The 27,466-nt window shown below is 45.3% G+C and overlaps 1 protein-coding gene across 6 annotated transcripts in view; it reads right to left on the minus strand.

Moving 5' to 3' along the window:
* The window catches only part of ppargc1a (peroxisome proliferator-activated receptor gamma, coactivator 1 alpha), a 63,648-nt gene that overhangs the window by 17,725 nt on the left and 18,457 nt on the right, over nt 1-27,466 (minus strand). For 2 of the 6 annotated variants that reach the window (XM_061251486.1, XM_061251485.1), the window contains exons 4-13: nt 26,670-26,792; nt 24,794-25,172; nt 22,948-22,993; nt 22,680-22,753; nt 17,843-18,887; nt 15,221-15,325; nt 14,337-14,457; nt 12,286-12,407; nt 11,804-11,955; nt 6,474-9,268 (exon numbers count right to left, since the gene is read on the minus strand). In XM_061251486.1, the coding sequence (XP_061107470.1) occupies nt 9,165-9,268; nt 11,804-11,955; nt 12,286-12,407; nt 14,337-14,457; nt 15,221-15,325; nt 17,843-18,887; nt 22,680-22,753; nt 22,948-22,993; nt 24,794-25,172; nt 26,670-26,792 (2,271 nt within the window). In that variant the 3' untranslated portion in view covers nt 6,474-9,164. Of the gene's footprint in view, nt 1-6,473; nt 9,269-11,803; nt 11,956-12,285; nt 12,408-14,336; nt 14,458-15,220; nt 15,326-17,842; nt 18,888-22,679; nt 22,754-22,947; nt 22,994-23,857; nt 25,173-26,669; nt 26,793-27,466 lie in introns of those variants that run through there. The other 4 variants (XM_061251484.1, XM_061251482.1, XM_061251483.1 and 1 more) reach the window with 3 other exon arrangements.

Below are 27,466 nucleotides of genomic sequence, written 5' to 3' on the forward strand. Positions count from 1 at the left end.
CGCACACTTTGACGGTAGTATGGGACAAAATCCAAAGACGAAAAAGAACATTTTGGATCAAGCACATGAACAGTGTACAGTGTGGCTCTTTGATCTTTATTTAAACGGCTGCTTTATTTGTTCTGTACTGCGGTTATCGTCACGTTAAAGTCCTGAATGGGCATGTGTATAAAAGCACACATTTCTGCCATTACAATGTCTATGGAGATTAGATAACTCCACTCATAATGTCCACTCGACTCGTATTAACGTTGATTAGTGTTCCCTTCTCCTCCCATGGTCACTCAGGACTGGGCCACGGACGTTTGCCCACGTAATTCTTTTCAGAAAGCAGCTTGCTATGTAACACGTTTAAACTCAGATCAAACAGAGGTGGCAAATCCAACTTTTTCCTGATGAAATGTGATGCCCCTCTGCCAACCTCACTTCTGAATGTTTTGAATGTTCACCCCGAGGTGGCATTGTCTGGTGCTGGGGAGATGAGTGTTAAAGGCACAATCTGTAAGATTTTTGTGTTAAAATATTGTTACAAGACCTTCCTATCATTGAAAAAGGCTCACTGACATGTTGACTCACCCTCTGCCTGTGTTTAAAAATATGCAGTTGACGGGCCGGCACTCTGTACCAAAACATCTATAACTATACAATAATTCAAGCTCATTGGTTGAAAATTGGTTCTAATTGCCACAGCCAATGGCGTTTCAACTTCGGTGCGTTCACAGAGAAGGGGTGGGATAAACAGTGTTGTGGTTTGAGCGTATTTGTTGCTGCGATTCCTCTCTTTACCGTTAGAAGTCCGAAATGACCTATTGTACCTTTAATGCAATGATTTCCCACATTTTACTGGAACCTAACATGGAGTCTCGCAACATCTGGGTGAAATGGTCAGGGGACAATATGCTTTCCCCACATCAGATTCACCAGTGGAAAACACTTACTGAGGCCTGTGAAAAAAACTCAATACTGTAAGTGCTCAGGCGGCCTCAGGAACACAGGTTCCCGGTGAGATTGCATTCAAAAGCTATTTTATAGTTATATTCACCGGAATCTTCTCATCAAAATTTCTCAGATGACATTTTCTGTAGTGCGGTGTGAAAATGAACACAAATAAAAAGCATCATAAAGCAACCCACAGGCTCTTTACCCTGAAATCGTACAGTATTAAATAATTAAAAGGACACTGCATCAGGGATGATAAATATACCTGTTCCACGTGAACACCCAGTTATCCTCCTCGGGCAATCTACAACCATCGATGACCTCCAGACCAGTGCCTGAGCAACGTGCTAATAGAAACCACAAGAGGATGAAAGACTCCCTTTATTAACACCTGAAAATGTAAAAGATAAAAATATATATGCGCTATAAAGCAGAATATGCTGAATTATAAAAGTTCTGAATTATATAAACGCAAACCTCAAAACTTTCTCATCTCTTTTTTTTTTTTTTTTTTTTTTTGTTGGTCTCAGTATTTACAAAAATGATGTATCAATACAATTAATTTTGCCCTATGTCGGCATGATGGAGCACTCCCCATGGATTCATGGATTGGGGGTGAAAAATCTGATTATTACGAAAAAAAAACATCCCTACATTTCTATACTGTTTGCAAACACACTATGTGTCTGTTTTTATAAGGGAGAGTTCAAAGACAAATTTCATGTCTGCTGGCAACTTTTTCTACAGCCTTGGCCGCTGTTAAGATGGAGAATCAGTCAGAAGCTAAATGAATACCCTCACTGACCACGTCTGAAAGAAAATGCATTCACGCTCTATTCAATCGCTCATCTGCGTATATATTACAGCATTAGTACAACTTTAATAGATTAAAAGTGTTAACTCTTGAACCAGAAAATGTGGACAAGAACACATTTTTTATGACAGACTTCAGCAATTACAGTTGGCGAATTACTTTTGACTTATCTGCATTATTTTCAATGAGGATGTGAATGAATTCATTACCTAATCACCCATACTGTTCTTGTGCAATCATTCCTGCAAGGCTCCGATTAGTGCTTTCACAGGCTACAATCTTGTGCCAGTTTGCAGCATGAAAATATTGCAACTACACAATTTTAAAGAATAAATTTGACATGTCCGATCTCACCCGAATTTGGAATGTCTACATTACATTATTGGCATTTGGCAGACGCTCTTATCCAGAGCGACATACAGTTAGACTAAACAGGAGACAGTCCTCCCCTGGAGCAATGCAGGGTTAAGGGCCTTGCTCAAGGGCCGAATGTCTGTGCCGATCTTCTTGTGGCTACACAGGGATTTGATCCACCAACCTTGCCTTTCCCAGTCATTTACCTAAACCCCTACGTGACAGGTCACCCACGTCTAATTCACGATCTACCATGTACACGCATGCTCATACTGTATGGTTCTCCTCCAAACGATACACCCGCCAGCCTGCTGCTTATTTCCACACTGTAGCCACGAGCTGCAGAGGAGACCCAATCATACGCACGCACGAGTCACTGGGGCTCGGACAGCCAACAGGGGCTGACGGCAGTGAGCATATCTCGGGTGAGAAGCAAAGCCGATGGTGTACTGGTCCTGTGGGAATGCGGGCCACGGTCAGCACCGGCAGGGTTCTGATTTCTGATCTCATCCCGGACTGCCGCGCTCGCCCGTGCACCGCAAGCAGCGTGTTAATCGAGCGAGCTACCTAGCAGCCCCGCGACGACACTTTATTTATATTTGTCCAAATCCGACGAGCAGATGCATCCTTCCAGCTCCTACATATGCCTGTCATCTCGAGTGAAGCCATTTAAAGTAAATTACAGTCCTGCTCCTGTCCCGTCCCTGCCGATGTGCAGCACTCTCATGCAAAGTCTGAAGTCTTAACAGCCTGTGTCAGCCCACTGTCCCCACGGCCACTGCAGCATCTCTCTCTCTGTCTCTCTCTCCCTCTCTCACTCAGACTCTCTCCCTCTCTCTGTCTCCCTCTCTCTCTCTCTCTGCTTTTTGCTGATGGCCCAGCATGTTTAAGACTTGCCAGCCCAAGCATTCTAAAGGCCTGCTCTTGCTGGAAGGCATTTCTTGATGCTGCTCCCCTGCCAGTAACCAGCGATTCACCTTCACTGACAACATCAACTGGGGAAGTCATGTCTTGGGTGAGATTAATTGATTTACTTTGTCTTCCCCCACTCCACTCTATGTATATCTAATTCATTTGATCTCAACTTTCCTTTTGTTTTTTTTAATTAATATGAATGTCTTTAGCGCTTTCGAAGTAATTAGCACGAAGCGTTCACTGACGACATACCAGATGGTGATTGAGAATAGAGGGATGACTTGCTCAATCAACCACCATTTGTCTATAGCCATTAATTATCTCAAGAAGTATACATTTAGTCACAAAGTTTATGTTTTTTGGGGGATAAAAGAATAACGTCCTTATGTTCCTCATCAGTCTTCAGAAGTATTAAGCACTGAAATCAAAATGTCAACAAAGAATGTGTGATTTTAATGGCTTGATCGTTAACGACCAGCGTAACTGTGAGAGGTACAATGAGAAGACAACTCCAGCCCTTTGTCAACACTCATTCAGCCCGTTTGGAGTGCCTGAGCGGAGAACTAGAAGGTTCCATCTGCGTTCTGAGGAGTTTTTAGATATTGGGCTTCAATGATTCCAAAGTGAATGGGCTCCAAGCAGACGCAACCTTTTAAATTCAAGACTAAACAGTATTTTGTATAAAATCTCACACATTTAGTGCCCTATAGCCAACATATTTATAGCCCCAACCGATATTTGTCAAAAATGTCAGTTAGAACCCTTATCACTCTCAGCTCATGTATGTACAAAAATCTTCACTGCATTTCAAGTTCAAGGTTTGAAGATTTGTTTTCCCTCTGGGCACGGTTCAGTGTTCGCGTGAATTAAATTATTTATATTGGTCCTGGTCCACTGCAGAGCTACCATCTGTTTGGTCCTGGGTCGGAGGCGTGTTATTAACTGATCTTCAGACGACTACTGTACTTGAAAGACAGAGGCCTTTCCCCTCGGCTTCAAGCCGGCTGAACGGCGGACTGCTACAAAACATTTTTGACTGCGAAAACCGGACACCGTCTCGATAACCGTCGAGTAAGACGATGCACCCTCAGCTCCCAAAAAAGCAGCGCTGCGTGATGGTCAACCTCGCCGAGCAGACTGTCCGGTGACAAAGAGGAACCGCAGTGGCTATAAGATCCACTCGGACGTAATGGAGTGGGGAGGGGAGGGGAGGGGAGGGTGTCATGTTTTTGATGATGCATGGAGCTCAGAAATAGGAGACAGTAAAAACTCAATAATGAAGGGACCCCTGATCCAAATATACATTCCTCAAATCTCTTTGCATCTCTAGCAGCTCCTTAATCCTGGTTACTGGCATGTGGTAATCCCCCCCCCCCCCCCCCCCACCCCCACCCCCACCTATAATAGTATCATTTCACTTTAATTATTCTGATAGAATTATACAGAGCAATGACTTTACTAGAAAGCCAGTTTCACACTGTCAGTTAAAAAAAAAGCCCAACAAAATTCAGGGATGGATATTTTCCAATGAATATTTTGCTTTCCCAAGACGAAAATGTTTCAGATACTAAATTACTGGTAGCATTGCACATGTTCCGCCTCAGAACTTTCAATTAATTAGTCTAGTGTAGCCTAATCTTATTATCATGATTTCTTCTTACATTTTTTTCCTTTTTTTTTTTTTTTTTTTTTTTTTTTTTTTTTTTTACAATAGCTACCGTGATCAGCATATCCCAGAGAGAATACATGTTGTGTGCACAAGTTACTGTATAATATGGGAAAATAGGAAATGCCAAAAGGTTTGGTGGAGAAAATTATGGCCAAAATGGCCATTTCTCAATTTTCACTTGTCCAGTTCACTTTTCCAATTAACATTACATTACTTTACATTAATGGCATTTGGCAGACGCTCTTATCCAGAGCGACGTACAACAAACATAGGCTAATAAACGCAAAAAATATTTTTTACTAAACCAGAAGTTTGTTTATATTCACAAATATTGAAAACATCAGAAATTGGTAAGAAATTCCTTGTTAATGAATGGGGTCTGAAATATTCCTATATTATTATGGACAAAATTGATCCCAGCAGTATGCTACAGTAGACTTTGGTTAGCTCTACAACTAAAAATTAAGAAAAAAAGACATTAAAACATACACGGTATGGCAAATAATGGTCAAAGAATATATACTGTCATTCCTGCCTGTGCTTGATAGGTCAGAGATAGAACAGACAGCATACCACGCAAAAAAGAAAGAAAGAAAGAAAATAAAACAGCCCGAAAGAAGAAATTTCCAGAGATATCAGCTCCATCTGTTTCATTCTGTAGAAAGGGCACATTTGAGCAGACCCCCTGCTATAGCACCGTACAGCTGAAATGAAAGCAGTGGTCCATTCTCCCAGGCTAAATAGCGCCCTTAATAAAAAACCACAATCACGCTCGCTTCCAACCTTAAACTTTAATGCGCACTCCATCCATATTTCTTTCATACTGCCAAAGGTCTGCCTCTCACAACCAGGCCAACGAGAGGAATATTATGATGAATGATTACGAACACAACCCGAAAAACCAGCCTTCACACACACAACACAGTGGCAGCTCAATACATGGAATTGGTTTTAATGAATTCAGTCACCCCCCCCCTTTTATATCTTGCAGAATAATTTTGCAGATCTCAACTTGCTGTGACACTGTGGAGCAGTGTCGTGTTTTCGGTTTGTGCAGAGTTTGCAATAACATCCTTGTTTGCCAAAAATAACTGCTTCCGCAAATGGGTCATCGAAGGAAATCTGCATATTAACTGTACATGCTTACCTGGAGAATGGGCCATATTTTTGGTTTGAAGCATGGGTTTTAATTTTCTTTTTTGAAATAAAAATAAATGGCAAGCTGACATATTTTAGTCAAGGAGTCAAGTGCTGTATTTAAATAATAAATCAAATAAAAACTAAAACAAGGAACGGTACAATCTGGAGCAATTATTCACATTTATAAAATATGATGGATAATTATTGAATGTAAAACATCAAATCAAATCAAGTGCTTGTTTTATTTACCTTGCCAATACACCCTCTTTATATTTAATGAAAACTGAATGAAAAAAAGTTTGCAATAAATAATTCCGCAAAGGCCAGGCAGCTTTATATGTGTTATGTCAAATCTAAAAAGGGAATGCAGTGAAGGAAAACATACCATTATTTCAAACAAACAATAATGTTAAATCACCCACTGATAATAAGACAGAGGAGACAATGTCATATCATATTAATTACTGTACACTGTAGAATTCAGGCACTCCATCACAGTAAAACTTCATTTTAATTGACTGATTTCCAAAGGACTGGTAACTAGCTTTATTCTGCTGTGTTATAGGACAATAAGTAATGATTAAAGAAAGCAAGGACACATAAATCAATAAGGATCACATAATGACATCTGCTGTGTTTCTTTGAAACGTTTCCCTTTATTGGCTTGGTGACGCTGATGAGAATTGCACATAAAAAATAAAATTCACAAGAAATTCATACAATAGGTAGAACCACAAAGGCATTGGTAAGGAGTTGGCAGAAGGCAACGTGGATAGGACACAGACAGACAACACAAATCCCCATGTATTGTCCTTCCAAAAGAAACATGATCACCCACAACGTTAAAGCAGTGCCATATTCCTCTGTATTTCACATTATTAAAAGGTCTGCCACGCAGTTCAAATTTAGAATCATCAGGAGTTATATTATATTGCTACTCTAGGCAATTTACAAAGCAGATTTTATATTACAATGATTAAAGCCACATCTACCAAATGGGACATGACCCCATTACCCACGCTCTAGACACAGGAAAGATATAAATATAGGTAAAGTTTTTCCGTCTTTTAATTTAACTGACTTTGTCTGTTGAAAATAAAAGGTTTCATCTATGCAATCATACTTCTTGACAGCTGGTCTGTGAACAACAAGCTTTAATATGAAAGCCTTCACCTCCTCTGATATAAGCTGGTATTGTCATTACCTGGTTCTCAGTATAAATTGGACATTAATTGAACCAGAAATCACAAGGTTACCTTTTATGTCACTCTGATGGTGCCATGGTATCTGCACTTCACAGTGCAGCAAATGGAGAAGAGCCAAAAATATGCCATACCTTATTTTCTCAGTACAGCAGATAAGCATATAGGTATAGTTAGATATGAATTTGGTTTGCTTTTGGAGTTATGCTGACTTTGCTTACAAAGGCAAAGTACTGTAGAGTATAAGTAGAAAATGTAACTTATGGCATCTCTCTCTCTCTCTCTCTCTCTCTCTGACACACACACCCACAAAAATACAGAGTTTAAATATGTATTATTATTATTAATATTATTATTATTATTATTATCACATAGCCAAAGTCAGGAAAAGATACACTGTGCTAAGACCCAGGAGTGGACATTTTGTGAGCAGCTGGGTAATGAGTCTGGTCCAAAACCACACAACATTATGAGCTAAAATACAATTTTTGAAAAATAATTTATTGCTTCTTTTTAATGTTGTTTTTTTTTTTCCATTATTCTTATTTATGTTTCTCAAACAATTCTTATTATGAAGAGTCAATAGTATATTATTATTATTATTATTTTTTAAATTATTATTATTTTTTTTACAACAAATACAAGATTTAAAAATTCAAGAAAAAAATGTAAACCTTTGTTTGGCATTCACATAATCAAGCATGTGTGGAATAGTTACAGATTAGAATAGGTCAGTAAAGTACCTGTGAAATAATTTTATTGCTTTATGATGATTTAATTATAAAAATGAGACATGACTTGGGATTTCATTTTTTATAGTTGGGGACAGCAGGTTTTATTGAACGAAATCACAAACTAGGAGCAGCATGTTTTATAAAGTTGAATAATTATTTAAATCATTTGATTATTTCTGAAAGGCTTAGAAAATCTTTTTCATGATAACATTAGTTCACTGTTTACCCACCTTCCCCGCTGATTTAACAAAATTAAATAATTGAATAAATAGTGTGCTACATGCTCCACATGTGCTGGAGACTGTATAAATATTTGAATTCAAATAAATAGATAAATAGTGTTCAGAAAAAAATAGGGAAAGTTAATGTTCTGTTTAACAGAAGAGTCTGTTTTCCATAGAAGTGGTCTGAGAGAAACAAATCATTGGTGTACCGTGAAAATGGGTAATCTGACTCAAAAAAGTGATGGCTATAGATCATTTTAGAATTAAGAAAAAAATGCAAAAGGAAGTTCTTATATACAATCATGAAAAAAGACGTTAAAAATGTATTTTACATTGGTTGTATAAGGAAAACACTGATTGAGAAACTTTAAAAACAGATTAAACTATACATGGGTAACAACATTTGTTTCACCAAAATAAACTTTAAAAAAGAAATCTGTTCAGGTGCTCCCCAAAAGAACAACCCATCTTCATATGCATTTTTACAATCATATCACGTCATCTAAATGTAGGTGTACAGTATTTTCTTTACGTAATTTTAACTACAACATTCTTAATTAAGAAAATTTCAGCATCATTTAAAAAGAAGGCTGCATTTTACAGTGCATAGCTGTAACAAATAAAGAACTTTGTCAGATATGTACACAAAATAAAAATACTCCATTTAATAATATCTGTAAATACGTGACTACAGTTTTGCCAAAAAAGTAGACAACAATCAATCTTGGACACCCATATATAGCCTTTCCCCCAATGCTTATTATTAATGTAACACCACATCCAAACATCAGATTAAAAAAATACAACAAACAAACAAACAAACAAACAAACAAACAAAAATAACTGAACAAGCTGCACGTTATCACCAGTAAAAGATCTGCTAGTGTATTCAAACGAGGAAGATTATCCATTAGACAGTACAGGGTAAAGCACACAGAGTGAATGTGCACTGTTGGGAAGAAAATCCCCATTCATAATGTCTGCTTCCTTCAGCTTCTCAGCAGCTATGTTCATGTAAACTTTGCTTTTATATATATTTTTTTATATATATATAGATATATATTATCTTTTTTCATACATAGAGTGTAAAACTTCTGGTAGTTAGTCTCGTAGTCAAAGGAACATCTGTGAGGTATAGCGAATCCCCTCTGTCAATGGCAGGTGTGACGCTGGTTACCTTTTCAGGCTACGCTGGGCCTCCTGGAGCAAGCTGTCGAAATCCATGGAGTCGTACTTGCTCTTAGTGGAGGCCGGATCAAAGTCGTCAGAATGGGAGTCTGGAATCACACCAAGCGCAGACATGAACAAAAGGCGCCCGGACTCGCCATCTTTTCCGTCATTTTGCACTCCGGATTAGGGGGAGAAACGGGAATGCAACGTTTATTTTGGGCAATAGTTAAGGCACATTCACTCCCGGTGCTTGCAAGCTTTTGCCCTGGACAGACGCAAGCTCTGTTATCCATTTGGACAGTTAGGATTATACTTGGACAGCTAAACAACACTGTGGATTTAGACCCATATAACTTTGTGTTTATTATTGTGGATTTCACTGATCTGATATGAACCATGGAAAACTGTCATTGACTCACGGCTGAAGTTAAATGTATGATAAAATGGCTACAGGTATTATTTTAATGACATGACAGCCAATACTTGCTAATCCCTGATTGGATTACATTTCCACAGTACTTGAATGAACTTAAGGTTCCTCCATTTATCTTCTTTCAGTACAATAGGAAAGCTTCCCGCTGTTTTCCATTCAAGGTGAATGAAATGTTTACAATGCGACCATAAAGTAAAGAATGAGACGATGAAAATTTAAGATGAAAACTACTTCTACTCCAACAAATGCATTATTTATTTTTTATTTTCCTTCTATTCTAGTGCTGGAAGCAGCGCATTTTACACATTTTACATAATTCAAAGGCGGGGTAGGAAATAAAGCTCTCGATAACGGACAAATGACAAAGTCGCAAACGTGAAGCATATATTTTGATTTGCAAGGCGATAATAAATAACAGTGTCTTATCTCCGCTGGAGGACAGCTGCACAAATGGGCCCCACACAGACAACAGCACACTCAGAGAGCTTGAGAAATGGGAATGACCATGGCAGGCGGTGGATGCCAGGTGTGATCTAATACAATGGCCAAGGGGTGGATTGTGTCACACTGCGCACCTTGAGGGATGAAATATGCCCCAACACACCGCCAAGAACTAATGGACAGTGTCTTAGAAAACAAAAAAAAAGTGAGGCGGCGAGATTGAGAGGAGGAACTGAAGCCACCCTGCCGTGACATTATTCAACCGGCTGCCTCCAACGTGGCTACCGCCCCCCCAATCCTTTTCTTCCCTCTAAAACAGACGCTTCTGTTAAGGACAAGCACACTTTTAACACCAGTACTATAATTCAGCTCTCTCTCTCTCCACACTTTGGATGAAAAGGCAAAAAAACCCCCCAAAAAACGGAATATGTTTTCAGTCAACCTGCTTTAGAAAGCCTTAAGGTTAATAGATGTGCCCTCGAAACACACATTTCAATTATCAATACATTACGTCTACAATTTCCACCTTTTGTTTCATTTTAACCTGATCCTGTGCGCTGCTCTAGATTGCCCTCATTATTGCAAGAAAGGGTCCCCGTTTCCCTAGAGCGACCGGCTCTTCCGTCATTGAAATTGTCTTCCAAAATCCTGGCGCCATCCATTAACAACCTCACATTTTCCAGACATAAATGTCAATTGGAAAACGGCCATTGGAAGTTTTCCCCCTTTTAAATGTGTCAAATTATCTACCCAACTAACATGCACAGCAATGGCGTCTTCACAGACCTGATACTAGCACACTAAACACTGGTGCCATTCTCTTTTTTAAAATGATCTTGCCGCATGGTTTATATCACTTTCACTACAAATTATTCAAACTACTCCATGCATTTAATTATTTAGCCTACAGTGCAGCGCCTTCTGAAATACTGCTTGTTATGATCCCTCTGTCACAATTTAGGGGAACAGCCCTGTAAAATATCATCATTTTCTCTCTAATTAGCCCAGGTCTAAACGGTTTTATGTTATAGGTGCTCTTTACTCTGCGTAGCGGTGGTTCTCGAGCGCACCGTTCCGACGGGTTCCCTTAAAAATAAAAAAAGAGGGCTGATTATAAGTCAATCAGACCTTAGCTGTCAGAGGTAGTTCTCCCCTCGCTGACAGTAACGCACTGCTAGGTGTCACAGCGAGATCTTGCTTCTATTCAACATCACAACAGCTGGCAACAGATGGAGACACACTTGGGAGGAGAGGACTGATGGGACTTGACCTTGGCCTCCATCCTAACATTCTTCATCTTTAACCATTTGGGAGCCTGTGCATGAAATATGCATGCGCACGCAGTAACCCATACCGAATCGTCCACAGCGTAGGGAACGCGCTTCTGGAAGTGGCACCCACTCTTCCCTTATGGAATATTTATTGGGAGTACAAAAATACAGAGGCATGAAATGGATGACTTCCAAACAATACTCCTACACGGAGTAAATAATGTATCTATTACTGGGATTAGCACGACGGTGACCCCCCGGAACTCCATCGGATTCTGCTATTCAGCTCTTACAGACACTGCAATTGTGAATACCATCAACTGTGAAGCATCACACTTGTAGCAATTTTATGTATGTATTTATTTATTTATTTTTTAAAAATATTAAATATTATTTCCAGTTGCTTGTTTTCCCCCCCCCATCTGCTGAGTTTCCTTATATATAATCCACAGTATGCCATGTTAAGTACCGGGCAAAACGTGCAAACGGGCTCTTACCCAAGTCTGTGTAATTTGACTTGCAAAACTGCTTTCTTCCACCAAAGCACAGCTCAAACTGAGGCTCGTTAGACCTGCGCAAGGTGTGTCCGTTCTCAAGAGCAGCGAAGGCGTCACAAGTGTATCGGTAGGTGATGAAGCCAAAATTGTCCCTAGTTAAACATAGATAGAAAATAAAGGCATGAGACCATGTTCGTGGGGCAACACATCAGCATTCCATCAAGGGCCATGCTTTCACTCAGGACGAGAGAGAGTACGGCATAAAGCAGACACCGACACTACACTAATACGAAACTTTAAAGTGTGGCAAAGCCGTTAAACTCGTCCTTTAGACTGAAATCCCCGGGTGGGCGGCGCCTTCACATGCAGACGGCTACGGCGGTCCCAATGGAAGATTCCACCTCGTGCCGTGGAGCGCTGTGACGCCCCCCCCCCCCCCCACGGCACCCCCAAATTCCAGCGCCTCGCCCCCCGAGCCTCACCCGTCGTCTCTCAGGTTCACCGCGCACTCCTCGATTTCGCCGAAGACTTCAAAGCGCCTCTTGAGCTCGGTTCGAGTGCTGTCGGAGCGCAGTCTCCCCACATACACCACCCGTCTCTCCTCCTGGTAATTAAGAGCAGGGAGAAATTACAAAAGGAAGCACTCTCCATCACATTCGGCACTTCACCGGCGACAGAAACACGCTCTCCTACCGGCGCATTGACACGGATGGGCTTGCAAAAAGAATATGGCCACGAGGTACTTTAAATCCTTCCTCTTTTTTTCCCTTAGATTTAATAGATTAAGAGATTTCGAGAGAGTGAGAGAGAGAGACAGAGTGCGAGAGAGAAATTCAATTCAATTTTATTTGTATAGCGCTTCTTACAGAAGACTGTCACAAAGACGCTTTAGAGAGAGAGAGAGAGAGAGAATAAGAGAGTGAAAGATGTGGGTGGGGGAGTTCATGTAATGTGTGTACTTTAATACGTGTGCGATACGAGTGCAAATAAAACATATTTGAATTTGAATCGACTCAGGAAAGGACGGCTTTCCTGCACTCTCACCAACTCCATTTATCCTGACCCCCGTGCCAGGAAGCCCACTGGCCGCCTTTGTCTGGCGGAATACAGAGAGCTATTCCTCACAGAGTTAATCTGGAGTTCACAGCGGAGGGATCTGAATGCCGCCCGCCCCCCCCCAGCCCACCTCCCTCACGCTGCACACGACTGTCTGCGCTTCACCTGACTGTCTGAACCCGAGAGGGGGAGAGCCGTGCCTGGCTTTGTGAGTCACAGGGCTGCCACAACAGCCTGGAGAAGACCGGGGGGGGGGGGGAATGCATAGAAACAAGGCTCTGTCAACCCCACCACCGCCACCAACCACAGGAAAAGCAGCCCGGGGGGGGGGGGGGGGTCCACTGTTTCTCTCACTGTATCGGGGGCAAAGGTCAGCGACAGCTAAAGCTTCACTGCAAAAACGTCACCGCTTTTCTAAGGCTGCAATTATATTGGAGAACAATTGAATTTCGCCTGCTAATTATTTAACACAAAAAGCGCCTCTGGGTATTTTGTATTATGTATCACCAACATTATTTATTAATACTTTCATTTATTGACGTAAGTTTACCGGGTTACTGTCATATTCTAATGGGTACCCTAAGGATGCAAATAACCATTACACAGAGGTTCAGTGAGAAGAAAAATAGAAAAAAGATATAAATACCACACACAGAACAGCATTCAACAACTGTTTCCCCCCCCCCTCACGTACAGAAAGTCGGTTTGGTTGCGGATAAATGATAGATTGGACAGCGTAAAGATATGAAAATGTAGATGCGTTTGAGGCTTTCACATTCCGTTCTCAATAAACCTTTGCCGACAGTCTCGCTTTTCTGCCTGTAATTGTCTAGTCTGAAATTTATGCTTGCCAAGTCATGTGTATATTATTTGACGTGTGCATTTGTCAGTGAAGATATTGTGTTAGAAATGTCTAATCTTTTTGTCAGGGACAGGTAGGAGGGGTACTGGGAGCTGATATTAATCCCAGTTCATTGTGTTTTTCACAATAAATTGATTCTGAGACAGATAACCACATCGCTCGCCATAAATATTTTCTTTACACCTCTCCTTTTTCTATCCAACCTTAACGCTCTTTCTCCTGGTGAGACTAATATCATCCGACACTATTTTTTTTTTTCCCGAGGCAGCCCCCGCCCCGCAAAAAATCCAGCGACCTGTAGATAGGGAGGGGGAAGCGGCTGAGCTCCAGTGATTACGCACCTCGCTTTGCATGTGTTGCGGTCGCCGAAAAGGCAGGCGCACTCTCGGCAGAGATAACCGCTCGCACGCGAGAGAGAGAGAAAGAGAGAGAGAGAGAGAGAGGGAGAGAGGGAGAGAGGGAGAGAGGGGGAGAGAGAGAGAGAGAGAGAGAGAGAGAGAGAGAGAGAGAGAGAGAGAGAGAGAGAGAGAGAGAGAGAGAGAGCGAGCCGGCGGCCGTGTTAACGCAGGGGCCGCGGAAAAGTTTGGGGGAAAAAAAGCGCTATCGCGCACTCACTATTGCTTTTTGCCTCTGCCTCTCCCTCTGCTCGGCCCTCTCCAACTCCCGCTTCTCGTGGTCGCGGCGGTGCTCCTCCCTCTTCAGGCGCTCGTGCTGGTATTCCTCGTAGCTGTCGTACCTGCGGGGGGACAGGGGCGCGTTACGCCACGTAACCCCAACCTTCCCCCCCCCCCGTCCCGTCCCGTGGCCCTGTCCCGGTCCTTCCCCCGCGCCCGCACACCCACCCCATGCATCAGCCCACACCAAAGTCAACACGTTTTCACAATTGAACTGAAACAAATAAACACATTAATAAGGTCTTTTTTTTCTTCTTTCTCCACCCTCATCACAGAGGTTATGGCTCCCCCAGGACGGAGCGGGAGAGAGCAGTTGGACTCAGGCAGCTGCCGCTGTCAGCAGAACTTCACATGTCATTACTTTCTGCTTAGTGTGGAATTTACCGGGGAAAAAAAAAAAGTGCAACTTTCCTCAGAAAAGCTCCAGTCATTAAGCTCTGTGATTTTGCTTCTCTGAAATGATGTGACTCATCATTTCACCATCTCCTTAATTATTTGTTTTCGTCGGAAAAGGGGGGGGGGGACCGGCAGGCTCACACGCGGGGGGGAGCTGGGGAGCCGCCTGATAGTGCTCGACATACCTTTAAAAAGCCAGCTGTACGAAGCGGGCTAGCAGAAATAACACAGCCTTCAGAACGCAGGCGTGTGGGCGGGCGGGAACACTGAGGAGCTGAGCAGCTCCGGGGCTCTGACACTAGAAATCCTGTGTTCTGGTGACTCACGGGGTACACAAGCTGCCGTAGTGGCCGGGCGGGGAGGTGTGGAGAGCGTGATGCAACAGGAGTGCCTACACGGCGTAGGGCGCGCAGGTATGACGGCGCTCACCTTGGCCTGCGACTGAAAGGGGATCTAGAGTGGGATCCGGATTGTGTGTGTGGACTCTTGGGAGCTCTGGACTTGCACGTGCTGGAGTCCACATACTGAGGAGACCTGTCCAAAACACGAGCGCGAACAGGGAGATGTATTATACATGTATTGGTCATATTCATTAGCTAAACAAAAACACATTCATATTCACCATCTGATCAGGTTAAACGGATACAATCTGAAACAATGCCAAGGTCCTGGAGAACCACAAGGTTTTTTTTTTTTTTGCCTTAAAATCAGCACCCAATTCAGAGACAAGTAACAAGGTAAAGTGAGCTCACTGCAATCAACTGTACAATCTAAATGATGAAGTGCAGAGTAACAAGGAAAGGAAAACCAGCAGAGCCTGTGGCTCTCCAGGACCAGGCTGCAGACCCCTGATCTAACAGCACGTTATTGTGACATTTGGTTAATGCAGCAAAGCATTACTCAACATACTGCAGGGTATTTATAGCAAATAGTAAATCATTTTATCCGTCCGATTCTAGCCAAGGATACATTGTACTGAATATTTTGAAAAGCCTTTTCTGGGAACATTTCTTTCCTGGTTGCTATAACAGATTTCACATTTAGTCAACCACAAAAAAAGGTTCTTGGACTCATAATATAAGCATTAGCATGGTGCATTTAGGCTGAGGGGCACTACATTTTACTCGATTACCCCCAGTTCTTTAAGTCCGGTTGGGTAATTACTGAATTGCCGGTGAAACTGAAGGGGAAGAGAATGAAGCGGTGAGCCAGAACAGAAGATTTGTGGTGGACAAGATTCCTCTGACACCCCGTTCACCAGGGGTTCAGAGATAGAACCAGTTTACTGAAAATGTTTCCTTTCCCACTCTTGTCTTATTTCAAACCCAATTCTGTAAAGGTTTAGAGTCTCTCCACAGAAACACAATTTCTCCACAGATGATTGGTTTCTGGAGCTGATTTTAGGTAGTGTGTGTGGGCGGACAGTAACTGAACGGTGGACGGTGCGTGATGTCTTTCTGCTTGATTGACCCGCACTCCAAAAAAAAAAAAGAAAAGAAAAGAAGAAAAGAGAAGAAAACCCAAACCCCTTGGACTGCTGAACCCCTGCGTCCGCAAACACAGCCCTAATTAACCTCTTCCTGCTAAGTAAACACACACGGAAACACGGCTCTGACTTAACGAACGACGACCGAAATCTGCATAGAAATTAGAAGGCGACCGAGGTCCGGGAGCCGCCCAAATCTCGTCGCTCCGCGTTCGTGTCAAACATGCCGTTCTGGAGGGGGGGGGGGGGGGGGGGACTCCCACGTTAAACACACAGCCCAAAACTGATGGAATTAATGGCAGAATTGTCCCAGAATTGATGTACTGCGCGTTTGTTAGAGAGCGGCTACAAAGAGGTAGTGCCGAAACGATGGCCTCCCTTTGTCACGCCGGCTTACGATCCCTCGGTAACCGGCTCAGCCGCGCCAACCCCCCCTCTTGGCAGAGAACCGGTTAATAAACCTTTTCCAAACAGTTCCCCTCTCGCTATTATTTTTTAACATCCTTTTTTCCCCTCCCAAGCCTATTTTCCTCTGTTTTCCAATCAAAGGCAACAGTGTAAATATTGCCTTCCAACAGGCTGTGAATGCGTAACCGTCTTCAAAGGGGAGCGTGGCCAGGACTCCACGCTCCCTGGCCTGGCTTTCATCTTCCCAGACAGACGGGATCGCTGATAAGCAAAACAACAGCTGCAGCTAGAAAAACGGCACCATCAAATATAGGTGCACAGACATGGATGGAGAAAGGGTGTTTGGGGGGGGGGGGGCGGGGGAGACACATCTCCAATTTCAATGCGAGGTAGTAAAAGCTCTGGAGGCGCGGCCGTGCCCAGCTCTGGGCGCCGTTCGCCGAGGTCTCTGACTCATTAGGAAACATGCGGGGAAACGCCACGTAAATAGGAGGCGTCGATTAAATTCCTAATTTCCAGGAGGAGATGAAGTCATGTCGGGGGGGACGGCCGGGGGGCCCTGCTCTGCTCTCCCCACCTGGGCTGTGATGAGTCTAATCACGCTCATTACACTTCATTACGCCGCCTTAACCTTCTCACCGTTTTAAGAGGAAATGGGACATTTTGGGGGCACGCCGGCCTGTTACTCTGTAAAGTGCATACCCGTGAGAGGTCGGACTCAAATAATAGGGTGATGGAGGATGAGGCTCCCATTGCTAAAACCCAAAGTCCCCCCCCATCCCTGCCCCCCACCGCCTGCATGAGTCTCAGCCTGGTTCATAACCACAGCTTTTAGCCCTGTTCTCTTCCCCTCCCTACAGACTTTCTCCAAAAAAAAAAGAATCAATTCACCACTTTCCATTCCGCACACGCAACAGACACAAGGCCTATTCGGAGCTGTGTGGAGAGACTCGAGTGTCGCATCCCTTTAATTCTGCGGCTCACGCTGACACCAGTCATGACGGCTAAGGAAGATGTTTACTTGCGAGATTCGACTCCCGCTGCGGGCGGGCTAAGCCAGCTGCCTTTCATCCAACATTTAACCGCACTCCGCTCCAGCCCGCCCTGACGGGGGGTCCCCCCCGAAATCCCGGCGCAAAAGACGGCGGGGGCCTTACCGTGAAGCGGAGCGGCTGGCGGGAGACCGGGACCGGGAGCGGGAGAAGGGGGACCGGGAGTGGGAACGCCGCCGGCGGAAGGATGCGGACCGGGACCGGGAGCGGGAGCGGGAGCGGGAGCGGGGCCAGAGGAAGCGCTGAGCGGAGCAGAAGAGCGAGGAGGGAGGGGAGACGGAGCTCCGCGACGGCGAGCAGCTGGACGGCGAGCAGGACGGGGAGCCCTGGAGGAGCAGGTCCAGGTGGGAGCCCTCCCAGGGGTAGGGGAAGCGCTCGCGTTCGTCCTCGCCGTCCTCCAGGGGCAGGCCCGGGCGCACGTATCCCGGCAGCTTGCAGTGGCACTCGTCCCCGGATGCCCTCTCCTCGGGCCGAGGGACGGCCCCCCCCGCCGGCTTCTCCTCGCCGTACACGGCCCGCTTGGGGTGCCCGAAGTGCTTGTTGAGCTCCGCCCTGATCTCCTGGTCACGGAGCAGCTTCCTCCTGCCGGGCTCGCCGGCGTTAGCGTTAGCGTTAGCGTCGGGCGGAGGCCCGGCCTGTGGAGCGTGACCCTGGTTCTGCCCGGCCCCGGTCAGGGCGGGCTCGGGCTCCACAGGGGAAACGCCCTGCGACTGTCCCGCCAACGAGGGGCAGCAGGAGGAAGAGGGAGGGGCGGAAGACCAGCAGGAGGAGGAGGAGGAAGAAGGCGCGGTCGCGTCCCAGCATTCCAGGGGCCTGCCTTCCAGACAGCCGAGCGAGAGACCCAGGGAGGAGAGGTGGCGTTTTGTGCTCATGAACTGGCAATAGTCGTGGTCGCCGAAAGCGCGTGGGGCGCCCCGCTTGCCCGGGCACCCCTCGGGCCCCCCGGGGGGCAGGGCCGACACCTTGCTCAGCTGGGCGTACAGCTCAGTCTGCTCGGGGCCCCTCTTCAGCGCGCAGGAGGGGGGCTCGTCCAGACGCGCTTTTTTCGCCAGGGTCGACGAGGTGCATGAGGACAGCTTGGTTTTGATCGATGTTTTGAAAGGGTTCTCTTGACTGGCTTTGTGAGGAGGCGTGGTCGGTGGTGTCAAACCTGAGGGGCAATAAAACGGAATGGAATTATAATAATTTGCCCGCAGCCTGTTTACGGACAGTAGACACACAGGGCTGATTAAAATATTCACTTTCATTCCGCCTAATCCTGATCCGTATTTTATTGCAATCTTGACAGATTAATGTAATGCCCTGTGTAACTTAATACAGCGTGGTAGTACATGGCTGGGCTGCTACGCCCCTTCCTAACCTTGGCAAATCCCCGCGCATGAAAAATCATGCATTAACCGCAGACACAAAGACTGAGGTCTGTGGTCATACTGGCATCGCACTAACTGCCAGATCCTTCAGAGGGATAATATTCACAGAAGCCTGGCCAAAACGCTCACATAGAAACAATAATTTACTCAGATACAAAATCCTGAAGATATAATGTATATATATAGTTTTTTTTTTCGCGTTTTTTTTTTTTGCATGTAGTTCTATTCACCGAGTCCAAGTTACATTATTATAGCCAAAATAATCTTTAATACTGTTACATTAAATCTAATGTGATATTAAGCCCGTAATGAAAACATACTGACTACTGGGCAACCCTCCTGCTGTTGCTTCCTGGATTCTCTACATATCTCCCTCATCCAGGGCCTTGCCCATCCTGACAGATTTATTTGCTGGCAGATGGCAATTATATGTGAAGGCCTGAGAGCTGCTTCTTTATGGCATTGTTAATGCACTCACACAAACAACACACAAATCCTCTCTGGAATTTAATTCAGACCTCTTCTCAAAAGTTTTGCCTTTTTCCCTTTTTTTTTGGTGCTTCTTTTATCTCCCTCCCTCCCTCCCCCCCGTCTGTTTGAGTGCTGGCCTTTCGGTCAGCGGGCTACAAACAGCAGCCATTAGCGAGAACGGCCTGTCACATCGGGTGTAGGGAGTCCGCTTTCCGGACACTTTCTGAGGCACTTACAAGGGGGAGGGAGGGGCGGGCCACGACAGCGATGGGCCTGTGTGCCGTTCTCCCGGGCCGGTCGCACCGGACTGTGTGACTGTGCCTTATAACGCAGGTGTGGCTGCTTCTCCGGATTTCTACAGAGCGTGACACCTCCCCTCCCCCCCCCCAGGTAGACAAACAAACAATGTGGGGCACGGCTCACGCGATATTTCAGCCGTGCCCTGGCACCATTTTTTTTAAAAATTTACGATTACATTGATGAAATGGGCTGCAAAGGACGGGTGGAAGGCGGTGTTCTGCCAAGGAACTTCTGTCTCGCAACCGAAACGCCATCTGTGCACACCGCGTACGCGGGGCCATGAAGTACGGGCTATTAATGTTTCTGAAACACGTCAGAATTATATAAATGTACACACGTTTTTTTGGTGAAAAATGATACACAAGCACAAACACGGAATATCAAAATAGCTTCGGCTTCAGGTATTTGCTACCCAGTGGTAAACGGCAACAGGGAAAACTGATAACTAGCTAAAAGCTTACGGAGAGATTTCCGTAACAACAATTGCTCAAGCTATACAAGAAAGCATATTTAGGCATACCAGCCCAGGTCTCATGAAAGTGCCATTGAAGACACTACAGCATACAGGCAATCTATTAACACACCGAGACAGCCAGAATGGATCTGCGTTTGGAACGGCCAGAATTAGGCTCCACCAATTACGGCTTGACGGCTGGTATTTTAAGCGTGGCAATTCCTCAGCCCGAATCGCACACTCGGTTAATGCGATCCCCTGCCACGACACACAGCCTAAGCATGTCAGAGCGGGCTGGGGAGTGACCGGTTTACTCTTTGATGATCTGTAAAATCTACAGAGATGGGCCTATCTTTAGAAAAACAGCCTTCCCTGGCCTACTTGTACGATAAAAAGCCTGTTAAATTAATATCCTTAAGTTTAGATACACATTCCTTTCCCTCGTCTCTCAACCTTTGAAGTAGTCATCGCGGGTCTTCCTTTGTGACGGACAAAATATTGAACATGCAGTGAAAATATAGTCCAGAAAAAGCCGGTAGAAATTATCTCTCAGAAATGACTTTCTCGTTTGCAGAGAAAGAACGGCACCTCAGCTGTTGATTAAAAAGCGATCTGCTTAACCAGTAAAATATCTGACAGAAAAGAAAAAAAACTCCTTCTGGAAAATTCCATGTACTGTGGGTTCAGTTGTCTCTAGTTTCCACCCACATGGTAAAACATTAAAATAATTTTCTTCACAAATGACACACAAATCCCTGTATAAAAATAAAAATAGCATAAAACCCCTCATAGGTCCCCCTCAGGAAACAGCAACTCACACAATGTTGACTTAGCGTTTGGTAATTTTTAGACAGGGTAGTTACGGCACTGGATAAACTAATCCGTAAGTTGAAAGAGTCAATCTCCCAAGTGTTTTCCCCGCTAATGGCTTTTACCAGTGTATAATCCTATAACACTTAGATAAGGGTGAGTGTCAGGGTATATCCTTATTAACTAAGGATAGATCAGGGATTAAAAACAATAGGGATTTAGTCTGATTCCTGCGAGTGGAACATTACCTATTTACGTATTGGATTTTATTCCGGCTAGGAGCCGAATCTACTGGTAGAAGTAAAGAAATATTAACAGATTCTGACTTCACTTAAACCCTGACAAAGCCATCGCCTAGTTGCCCCCACTGCCCCCTTGCCTCCCCCATCTGCACAAACACACGCTAGAGCAAAGCACACTCGCAGAGACACTGAACGCCGGGTTGTGGGTAGGAACCTGCGTCAGATAGGATAAGGAACATCAAACACCTTCTGATTTCTGCATCAAAACCGCTCACAAAAGCCCATGACCATCACCATTCGGCTAAACTATCAATACTACCTAACAAATAGTGCCTTAAAATGTATGGCAGGCAAGCTGGTTTGGAAAAGAATGCCAGAAAATAGTCAAATATATTTAGGGCTCTTTCCTGGAGGCGCATGAACAATATGAAAATGCCCATTCACCAGGAGCCATTATGAGTAAAAGGGCAGACATTTTGTTTTTATTGACCCGGAATGATTAATCACAGCTTGTGGGATACTGATATAATTGCCAGCATAATTCATGCAGAGAGAGAACTGCTGAAGCTCTCTGTTTTATAGCATCAACTGCCACTCATTTCATTTAGGTTTAATTACCTTTGCCTATAGCCTTCCCCCTTATGAATAAATATATACGTACGTACATTAATAATATTAATAATAATAATAAAAATAATACACTTTGGCACTGACCTCATTCATAAAATGGCACTATTCACATAAATATCAGCCTTTACATTGGAAATTACCTTCATGTCTCTAATGAAATTAGCAGATTGTCTGAAAAGACGCAGATAATATCAGCAAACTGAATTACGTGGCAAAGCCAATTAAAACAATACTAATGCCACATCCATTTGCCGGTGATGTATCGGATAAGTGAACATCGCAGTCAAAGAGCATTAGCATCGAGACGGGACAATGGAAGAGGGCGATTAACTCTTTGATGGAGTGACAAAGTTTCCAGTGAACCGGGAGAGGAAAAGGGAGAGTGTTCAGTATTAAGGTACATAAAAATGAGCACAACGTTCCTTCACCTTGAACCCTGAACTTTAATGGAAGTATCAGGCTGAAGGAAGGGAAACCCCGAAGCAGCACAGCCAATTAACCCTCAGAAGGTTATTTCACTGAGCTCCGGTTTTCCATTACAGTAAAAAAAAAAACTGGTCCAGCTCCAGCGTCCACCATTTTGAATATTTCTCCCTCGCGAAGAACCACAAAATGGCAGTTCTGTAACAAAATATTGTATTTATCCAAAACCAACATCTCCTTACCTGGGGTTCCAGACAGCTCCACACTCAATGTGCGTTCAATGGATTTGTTCTCAAATGGTGATCCCTTGTGGTCACTGAAACACAAAAACAAAACATATTTGAGTACTGAGGGGGAAAGATGGTCTTTTTTTCTTTTTTTTTTTTTTGAGTGATTTTACAAATGGAATGAAATTACAAAATGCCTCTCAGTTTTTTTTTTTTGTTTCTTTGTCTGGTTTGTTTCCTTTTTCGATTTGTTGTCTAAAAATGTGGGAAAACTCACACTTACTTTGGAGACTCTGGGGTCAAAGGAAGTGGCAAGGTGGTTGGTTTGGCTGTAGAACACAAAGGAGCGTAATTATTTAACTAGATGACACTGAGCCACATCAGTTCCATCTACCGTACATATCAGTCTCAGATTTGATCATTGACAGCAGCGTTGTCTCAAACCCAACCCCCGTATGACTAGAATATTTTCCATAGTTGTTTGGGAGTAAATGGCTTCAAACCAGACTAGACCCCATTTTTGGATTGCAAATCACTGTTTGAGGCAGGATGAAGTAATGGCATATGCATTCTGATTCAGAACTGTCCACAACTAACCGGCTCACCCAAACGGAGAAAAAAAGAAGGAGAAAAAAAAAAAAAAAAAAGCACAGACATTGCACATTATGCCGCATGAAACCCGACTATAACACTTTAAAAGCAATTTTAACATGCAGAGAATGACAGCAGAGGAAGAAAGAACAGTCAAGGAAGCTTGTGCAGTTGCCTGAGGCTCTGATTATCTCCAACTGCAGCTAAGGAATGCCTTTCAGTTAAACAACTATGTCATTATAGCAGTGCTCAGCAGCAACTCCATATACAAACATCCAGCTTGATCTCGCCAGAAATTGGCTGACTTAAAAATGCCTTAATGTATCGAGACATAACATCCTCCTCCCTCCCCGCTATATTTAATCTCCAGCTAGCGCTCTGCGAGAATTGAAAGTGTATCACCTCCCTGCAGCCTGTTTTTGAAAGTTGCTGTCTCCTGGAATAGAGGGAGCAGTTGGCTGACTGTTTTCAAAGTGACTGTTAGGTTCAAATTAGCATGGGGGGGGGGTTAGTGCGGAGTCAGGCTCAGGAAGCGGTTAAAGCGAGAGAGAGAGGCGGGGGGGGGGGGGGGGAGAGAGGGCGGGGATGCAGCAGAAGATTACCTAACAGTGGAAGGACCCAGCCGTCAGGGGGCTCGCAGAGTGCCTGTCTGTGTAGGTGCTGCTCTTGTGTGACGGAGAGGTTGAGGCCTCCTACTGGAATAACAGGGTCTGGGAAGAGGGGGCTCTGGGGTGCCTGGGGCCACGGTATGGGGCTGCCCAACACGTCTTCAGCGACATCGTCCCCAACACAACCAGCCTGCTCCACGGGGGCCTCCAGCCAGCCCGCCTGCAGCCCCGCCCCGGGCTCACTGCCGCAGTGCCCCGCGGTCACTATAGGAGCGGGGAGTTCTTGAGCGGGCCACCTGACCGGTCTTTCGCCCCGGCGACCTGCCGCCCACGTCTCTTTGAGACCTCTCTCGGCGGCCCGCACCGAAGGCCTACTGCCTCTGGGGGCCGAGGGGGCGGTTGCCGTACAGGTGCCCCCGCCGGTGCGGGAGAGAACAGCTGGGTGCCGGTTACCGTGGCGATGGGCGGGCTTACGCTTGGACAACAGCAGCCGGCTGAGAATAGGGTGCCCTGCCTCCCCCTTTGTCGGGACGGCGGCCGCGGTTTGCGAATGCGTGTGCCTGGCCCCGCCCGGGCGTCCGCTAGCCGAAACGCCTCCCTCCTCACGGCAACGGCCACAGCTGCCTGACTGACCCATCTCTCTAGGAGGGAGAGAGTAAGAATGCATGTACCTAACGAACCTAGCGGCTGCCAGGCGCCCGGCGTCCAGGCCCGGCTGCGGACCTGGCGGCCCTCCTTCTCCACTGGACGGCCTGCGCTCCAGTGTGGGGGGGGCATTGGCGCGGCCGTTCCTACGGGCCGGGGGGACGGGAGGAGCAGGTGCCGTGGGTTCGGACCCGGGTCCCTCGGCGCCGGCCCCGCGAACGCACCCTCTCCACTCCCCGGCACCCACAGCGGCCACACAACACCCGGCCCCAGCCTGGCGCTCACCTCGCTGGGTCTGCTGCTGCGGAGGCTGGGGCTGGAGGGGCTGGCACAGCGCCGGCGGCTGCCCCGCAGGAGCCGGCTTCTTCTTGGAGGAGGAGGAGGAGGAGGTGGAGGAGGAGGTGGAGGACAGAGAGGAGAAGGAGGAGGTGGAGGAGGATGACGGCGAGGCGGAGGACGAGGAAGAGGACGGGCAGACACCTCCGCTCTTGTCCCTGCCGGTGCTGCCCCCTCCCCGGGCGCTCTTGGGCTCGCAGGCTTTGGTGTGCGGGACGTCGTCCTCGCCGCACGTGAGGTACTTGAGCAGCTCGGTGCAGGGGCGTCTCACTGGCCGGCTCTGCTGCGAACAGCCGCCCCTCGGCTTGCAGGTCCAGGGGTTCTCCGTCTGAGAGAGAGGACGGAGAAACACTCAAACTCACTCTAAAATCAGGGGTTCAACGTCAGAGAGAGGATGGAGAAACGCTCAACCTCACTTTTAAAATCAGAGGTTCAACGTCAGAGAGAGGACGGAGAAACACTCAACCTCACTCTAAAATCAGGGGTTCTCTGTGACACATCAGGAACTGAACCTCATTTTTAAAATCAGGGGTTCTCTCTGACACATGAGAAACAATCAAGCTCACTTTTAAAATCAGGGGTTCTCTGTCTGAGAGAGAGGACATGAGAAACACTCAAGCTTTTAACTCAGGAGTTCCCAAATAGGACAAATCTCAGAAAATGCAATCCCAGCAGAAGAGCGAAACTCATTTCGGTGTCCTTAAAATGCTCCAATCTATTAGTTTTTATTCATATTCACAGATTTTGTGGGCTGCAATTTAATCCATTTGGTTTTAAAAATATATAATTTTGTACTGCCTAGCAAATTTGCATTAGAATAATATAATCAACCCCTAGTTCTGTGGGTACAAGCAGCATTAACTTACAAGAAAAAAAAAATACAGATGATTTCAAGCTAATCAGCTAATTACCAGCTAATTCTTCATTTATTTAATTGTTCATTCTTTTTCGCTTTTGACATGTCCTGAAAAATGTGTGCAGGAAACCGGTTCTGTTCATTCTGCATCGTATCACCTCAGCTACATGCATGCAAACCACAAGTGCACAAACGACAAAAGTAATTGCTGTTTCGTGATGAGGTAGAGAATACCCTGTGGACTAAACTCTTCCTCCCCGGGCAATAGCCAATTATACAGCACCCCACGGGACCAAAAGCTACAGTCAGCAGAGTCTGCACAGCTCCACTGCACTAACAATAAGTTCCTACATGTTACTATAGATCTTCAGTGCAATCTGACTATACAGTATTATAGTCACTCTAGTAGTTGAACAGTACAATACAATCAGGAATGTTCCAATTACAGCTTTTCTGTAATGCTGAAGAAGAAGAAAAAGCAACAACAACCACTTAACAATCAGCCGCTTTATACAGTATCCAAATGGCTCCATAGAAGGATAAACGTTAAAGACACGATGATAAAATGTCTCTATTCCGCATTTCCCCTTTTATATTCAACAAATATTCCATCTCTTGAAACCAAACATCTGTGCAATTCGGGGACAGCAGTTAAGTTAATTTAACGGTTTTGGTTCAAACCATCAGTCACAATATGCATGGCGGGGGGAGGGGGGGGGGGGGGGGGGGCGCCGTGTCCCTTTAGATGAACAGCGAATACAGCAGCAGCTAATGAGACGCCAACCCCGGTGCAGCACTTCCAACCCCGGCAGCAATCACCTTGTTTTCTCCATAAGATGGCACGAGGGAGAGGCAGAGGGACCAACACGTTTAATGCGCTCCAAGCATGCGACAGAAATTAAAGATACAAGCAAAACACGGAGGCCCACGGAAGCCGCTTTTCATGTAAACACTACAACGGGGAGTTACCTTGACGACAGCAGGTGTTGGTCTGTTCCTGTGGTTGCTGGCTGCATGGTTTTGTGTCTTGCCACCTGTGTATTGATTATAGCTGAGCTGCGAGTTAGCAGGTGCCAGCAGGAGTTTCTTCAGCTGCGGAGACGAGACAGGAGGAAGAGAGGGTTTACGCGCGGGGACGGGCATGCTCGTCCTATTAAGCGTCCTCAACCACACTTAATTAAACCATCACGGAGAAGGGCTGATGGGCTTTTGTCTTTGTGCCGCCGAGGGTGTTGGGTAATTAGGTTTGTCTTCAAGAAGAAGAAAAAAAAAAAAAAAAAACCCCACCATCGCAAACCCGTACTGTCTCAGATCTGCAATGTGCTCGCCTTCTCGGCAGAGGAGGACCTGACAGGGAACCCGGGTCTCCACAACAGGTGCGATGGTTTTGCACACAGGTGACTCTGCACCGCGGGCAATAACGATAACGTGGGTGAACGTGCGGTTCGGCTGCTATTATATGGGGTCAGCAGAGAGTAAACACAACAAGAGTGAAAACAGAACACTCGAAGCCACAGCTCAAAAGGCAAACGAGCAGCTTTCAGGGCCTTGCATGCAATGCTGCATACAGAAAGAGATGATACCCTTTGAGCATCTTCGCCCTGTAATGTTTCATTTTTATTTTTTTTTTACTTTATTTTTTGTAAAAAGAACAATGGTTTGTGTCTGGGCTGCACAATAATGCAATAATGTGCAATAAGGCAACAATAACATTCCAGCTTATACATCCTTTTGTTCAGAAGTCCAGGGTTTTTTTAGATGTCTCT

The sequence above is a fragment of the Conger conger genome, chromosome 8 (genome assembly GCF_963514075.1).
Source record: "Conger conger chromosome 8, fConCon1.1, whole genome shotgun sequence".
Taxonomy (NCBI): domain Eukaryota; kingdom Metazoa; phylum Chordata; class Actinopteri; order Anguilliformes; family Congridae; genus Conger; species Conger conger.